Genomic DNA, 5,271 nt, shown 5'->3' on the forward strand with positions numbered 1-5,271 from the left:
ATATATAAATGTTTACAAAAGATGACAGTATGGTGATGTAATCGTATGAAAGACACCGTAAACAGGAAAACAAATGTGTAAATGCTGACTCAGCATTCCCATTATTAAACAGTCGATTCCTCTGTCGTGTGATCATTTACTGCTGAGTTCCTGTAAAATGATCCAGGGTTCCCTGTTCACAGAAATACTCCGTACTACAGTCTGTAATATCTATTTGCATTTATTTGTGAAGGTTCTAGTAGCTGGTTTGATGGTCAGAGGAGTTATTGGGACTATGTCCGGCTGGCCTGTGCAAAAGTTCCCAACAGCTGCATCAGCAGCATCGAGAGCATGGAAAACATCAGCACCTCGAAAGCAAAGGCAAGCAACGCAGCTGTTTACATCATCTGTAAACATATTGACAATAATTTTTTTTTTTTTGGTATAGTGAGTTAATATTTGTGGTGTTTTCTTCAGGGTCAAGCCTGGATGAGAGTAGCCCTGATGGAGAAGAGGCTGTCTGAGTACATCGCCACTGCTCTGAGGGACAGCAGGACAACCAGGTCAGGAAAACCCCGTCCCACCCGTCCAGTCAACAGTAAGACTCAGTATTAACTGGAAGTGTTTCCCTCCTATCTTCAGGAGGTTCTACGCAGAAGGAGCCATCATGTTAAGAGAGGAGGCCACGGTGCTAACAGGGATGCTTTTAGGACTTGGAGCCATAGACTTTAGGTGGGGAKTGTTGACCTCTTCTACAATGATTGGTTAATATTTTAAAAGTGGATTTTATGGACTTGTTTTTACTCGGTTTATAGTTTCTGCCTGAAAGGGGAGGCCCTGAATGGGAAGTCTTCAGCAGTGATCGACTACACTCCTTACTTGAAATTTACACAAAGGTACTTGGTCGGACAGTTACGGTGTTCTTTTTCTTTTGGAAGCCAAGAAGATAACGTGGCTGTGTTTTGACGCAGCTACGATTACCTGAGCGATGATGACGATCGGCGGAGCGTCGACAGCAGCACGAGCGACGACAGCATCCCCGAGCACCCTTACGTCCCGCTGGTGACCGACGAGGAGAGCTGGAGCACGAAGTGTCGCAAGATGGAGCAGAGGTTCAAGATCGTCAACGCTCAGAAGGTCTCCACACATGTTCGAAGCCCAGGACAGGTTTATTTAGGAAAAGCAGGAAAAACACAAATAAGTGTTTGTTTGTCGTCAGGGTTACCTGGAAGAGCTCGTGCGCCTGAGGGAATCCCAGCTGAAGAACGTCGAGACGGAGAACAAAAAGCTGAAAGCCCGGCTGGAGGAGGCSCAGAATCAGAGCCAGCAGGAAAAGTCTGAGCTGGAAGCTGTCATCCTGGAGCTCCAGGAGCAGATGTGAGTGCTTTAGATCAGGTACATGTTTCTCAGCGTGGAACAACAAAACCTTATTCTGTGCAGATCGTATGCGATTATCAGTAGTTTTCTTTGTTTGCAGATGAATCATGTTGGTATTTGCGGCTGTGCTAATTAAATTAAAAGGAGAAATATTGATTCACAATTCATTTGCATCAGGACAAGTTTGATTCCGTGTGATTCCAGCCATCTGGCCAAAAACATCTCGATCCCCCTCATCAACCAGTGGTCGACAGTTGAGCCGTACGTCAGCCAAGAGAACATGAAGCTGTTCCGCAGGTTTGACTCTCTGTCTCCTGAAACAAGAATTATTTATTATCATTTTATAGAATCAAAAATCCCTTTTGTGCTTTGGTTTCTATCTAACTTTCTGGATACCGTCTTGAATCAGTTGTAGGTGATCAGTCAAAATGACATTTCTGTGGTTCATAAGATATTTTGCAAACAGACTCTGCCTTTCTCTTTAGCAACAAGTAAGAAGAAAAAGTGTGTGACTGTTTGTGGTCAGCCTGTTTTAGTCTCCAGGGTGCTTATTTCTACTCAAACGACAGCTGCTGCTCTGCAAGTTGGATGAAATTTAATTTCCATGTGAAATTATGTGAAGCTGTCTTGAAACTGAAGCAGAGAAAAAAAAACTCATCAAAGTTTATTTATTTAAAAAATAATACTAAAATATAAGAAATGCAGTATCAGGAAGTTCAGTTGTGAGCCCTCTTTGTGATTTTAGGGGATGTTTTTAATTGAAAATTGCAGAAACGGTCGATGAGTGGAGCTGTTAATTATTTTTCCAGGCTATTTTCCAGGCCTGCGGACACTCCTGCTGTTTATCTTCCTCACTTGTCCCCTTGTTGACCTGCAGGAGGAGTTTCCCGAGCACAGAGCTGCTGTCAGTGGAAGATTCAGGCTCCCGAAGGAAACAGAACGGGGGTGCCTGGTGCACAGGTGACACTTCAGATATATAGCAAAAAAAAAAAAAAAAAGACTGATAGATAAAACTTTAATGATTTGTATGGGATGCTGTTTGTAAAGTTACACAGTCAAAAATTACCACCAATATTTTTGTTTTATTTAGCCTTTTATAAGAAAAAAAGAACAGATTTATTTTTCAAAGTCAGTTTTTCACCATATGATTCATACATTTATAAATGTCATAGTTTATAAACTAAATATTTAACTTACAAATTAAATATTTAGTTAACAAGCTAAATATTTAACTTGTGACTTAAATATTTAGTTGTGAGCTAAATGTTTAGCTTGCAACTTAAATATTTAGCTAGCAACTTAAAGCAACTTAAATATTTAGCTTGCAAGTTAAATATTTAGGTGGCCACCTAAATATTTAAGTTAAATATTTAGGTGGCTAGCTAAATATTTAAGTTGCAACCTAAATATTTAGCTCAAAACTAAATATTTAAGTCACAAGTTAAATATTTAGCATGTTAACTAAATATTTAATTTGTAAGTTAAATATTTAGTTTATAAACTATGACATTTATAAATGTATGAATCATATGGTGAAAAACTGAATTTGAAAAATAAATCTGTTCTTTTTTTCTTATAAAAGGTTAAATAAAACAAAAATATTCGTGGTAATTTTGACTGTGTAACTTTACAAACGACACCCCATAGATTTGTTCTCCTTTCACACCTTCCACAGAAAAGGACTACACCCCCTCCATGGTGGGACTGTGTGGGTCGATATCCTCTCTCCCGAGCTGCAAATCTCTGGCTAGTCTCAAATCCAGTGAGTGCCTGGTGAACATCAGCACAGAAAACAGCCCTGCACTGTCTCCCAGCTAGGAGGCGCCAAAGAAACACTGCCAACAGAGACAATTCCAAAACAAAGACAAAACGACTGCTCYTCATATGCAGAGACGTGCACTATCTCAACATACATCTTCATAAAAGCAGCCCTCCGTCTTGAAACGTATAGCAACRATGCAAGTTTATCTGCTGTACTGCCTCATTTGTTGTGTTTCAGTCTATTTGTACATCACAAGGCTTCATTTTGTGCTGATAAGTTCCTGTAATACCGACTGTCCTCTCTGTGTCYCTGTCCTCTGTGTCTGTGTCCTCTCAGTCTGAACTGTTGCTACAAAAGTTTTACCTTAGAAAACTACACTATTCTTAGAGGGGAAAAAAACCAAGATGGGGCTATTTTATGGAGAGCAAACTGATCCTAAAAGACGAGTATTTAAAACTTAAACATTTTTGTTTTTAGGATATACAACAATTTAGGCTTAATTCAGTTATTTGAAAGCAGTAGATCTTTTGAAGTTGGGTTATGTGGAGAAGTTATGGACACTTATCTTACCTGTTGCAGATAGTTTGAATGACAGTTTATGATTATGGTTAGGTGAATTCACTTGTGTGCGGTTAATGTCTACTTTATAAACCTTTACACAGAAACAAGTCACTTTGCTAATAATCCCGTGCAAACTACCCGTTAGGTTGTCACTCCAGTTCTAATGAAAGGCCTAGCATTCCTTGAGGGAATGCATATCACCTACCACCTTTCATGCCAGAGTTTTAAACTAAAATCAGCTTATATTGTGAAAGGATGGAGTTGTCATCAGTTTGGTCAAACTACTAAAATAACATGTAAGGCTACGTTCACACTGCAAGCAAATGTGACCCATGTCGGATTTTTTTCCTGACAGTCTGAACGTGATAAATCTGTTTTTTTTTTTTTTAATCCCACCTATGCCTTTTCAGTATGCTTTCAAAGTGACAGTCTGAATGCTTGTGTCACGTTTCATTCAGCTTTTACTTCAGTGAGGAGGGGAGTCTACAGAAACATTTGACAGTAACGTCCATTTCGGACCACTAAAGTTACTGGATCGATACTTTACTTCCAGCACATCCCTCCTGTTCTATTAGATTTTGCACAGGCGCAGCCAGCCAGATTCAAACGTTAACGGTGAACTAAACAAGCATGTCAGGTCATTATTTAATCAGCTCTGAATTGCGCAACAACTTCAAAATCGATGTGCTAGCATGTAGCATCCATATTCTGTAAACGGTGAGCTGAATGTGACGTTATGCCATGTTCTGCACATGCGGGTTGCATCAGTGGTGTGGAGAGTTCACACTGGAGTCTGATGGAGGTCAAAGTTAAAATATAATGTGAACRTCCACGCAAAAACACTGGACTTTTACAGGAAATCAGAATAGGGCATTAAGACCTGCAGTGTGACCGTAGCTTTTGTGTGCATTGTGATCGACTCTCAGCTACTACCACAACAGTTATTAGTTGTTCTTAAACTTTACTCAGTACCCCACTTCATAAGATCTGAACTGTTGTTATTAGAAGATTTTCAGATGTGTCCGTAGAGTCCTGCATTAGAAGCAGATGCATCATTCATGCAGGGTGAATGTTTTTTCTCTGTAGAACATGTGTTATATCTGTTTGTTTCTCATTTTTATTTATTTCATGACATTCTTGTATCATGTAAAATCTAATAAGTTCTTGAAGAGTGGAAAACCTTGTGTTATTCAAAACTGCAATAAACAGCCTTTTTTGAAACACTGATATGCACAATGTGTATGTTGTGGTCCAGGCTGACTAAAGGCACAGCAGTGTCAATCAGTTAGTGACAAATCTTCAGAACTGGTGGACAAACTGCAGTGAAAAGATGTTTAAATAATCTTAAGTTTCCTTGAAGGAGTGCATCACTTTTAATGCCAGATTTTTATTCAAAGATTGTTTTTTTTAACAGCAAAGTTGTTTCAATTTCAAGCACTTAAAAAACTGTACACTTCCACCCCTTTTGAGCCTCAGTCACTTTGTTTTCACGTCTTCCCTTTGTACCCCAACTTTGTGACGTACAGCGGGAAAAATAAGTATTGAACACGTCACCATTTTTCTCAATAAATATATTACTAGAGGTGCTAATG

General features: G+C 39.2%; 1 protein-coding gene across 1 annotated transcript in view; it reads left to right on the plus strand.

Moving 5' to 3' along the window:
- The window catches only part of LOC106521393 (RUN domain-containing protein 3A), an 8,349-nt gene extending 3,443 nt beyond the window's left edge, over nt 1–4,906 (plus strand). The window contains exons 3-11 of the mRNA XM_014013943.1: nt 233–360; nt 457–542; nt 622–711; nt 795–875; nt 951–1,116; nt 1,199–1,356; nt 1,534–1,653; nt 2,234–2,316; nt 3,032–4,906. Of these exons, the coding sequence (XP_013869397.1) occupies nt 233–360; nt 457–542; nt 622–711; nt 795–875; nt 951–1,116; nt 1,199–1,356; nt 1,534–1,653; nt 2,234–2,316; nt 3,032–3,174 (1,055 nt within the window). The 3' untranslated portion in view covers nt 3,175–4,906. The remainder of the gene's footprint in view (nt 1–232; nt 361–456; nt 543–621; nt 712–794; nt 876–950; nt 1,117–1,198; nt 1,357–1,533; nt 1,654–2,233; nt 2,317–3,031) is intronic.
- Nucleotides 4,907–5,271: the final 365 nt, after the last annotated feature.

This window comes from Austrofundulus limnaeus, unplaced genomic scaffold (genome assembly GCF_001266775.1).
Source record: "Austrofundulus limnaeus strain Quisiro unplaced genomic scaffold, Austrofundulus_limnaeus-1.0 Scaffold108, whole genome shotgun sequence".
NCBI lineage: Eukaryota > Metazoa > Chordata > Actinopteri > Cyprinodontiformes > Rivulidae > Austrofundulus > Austrofundulus limnaeus.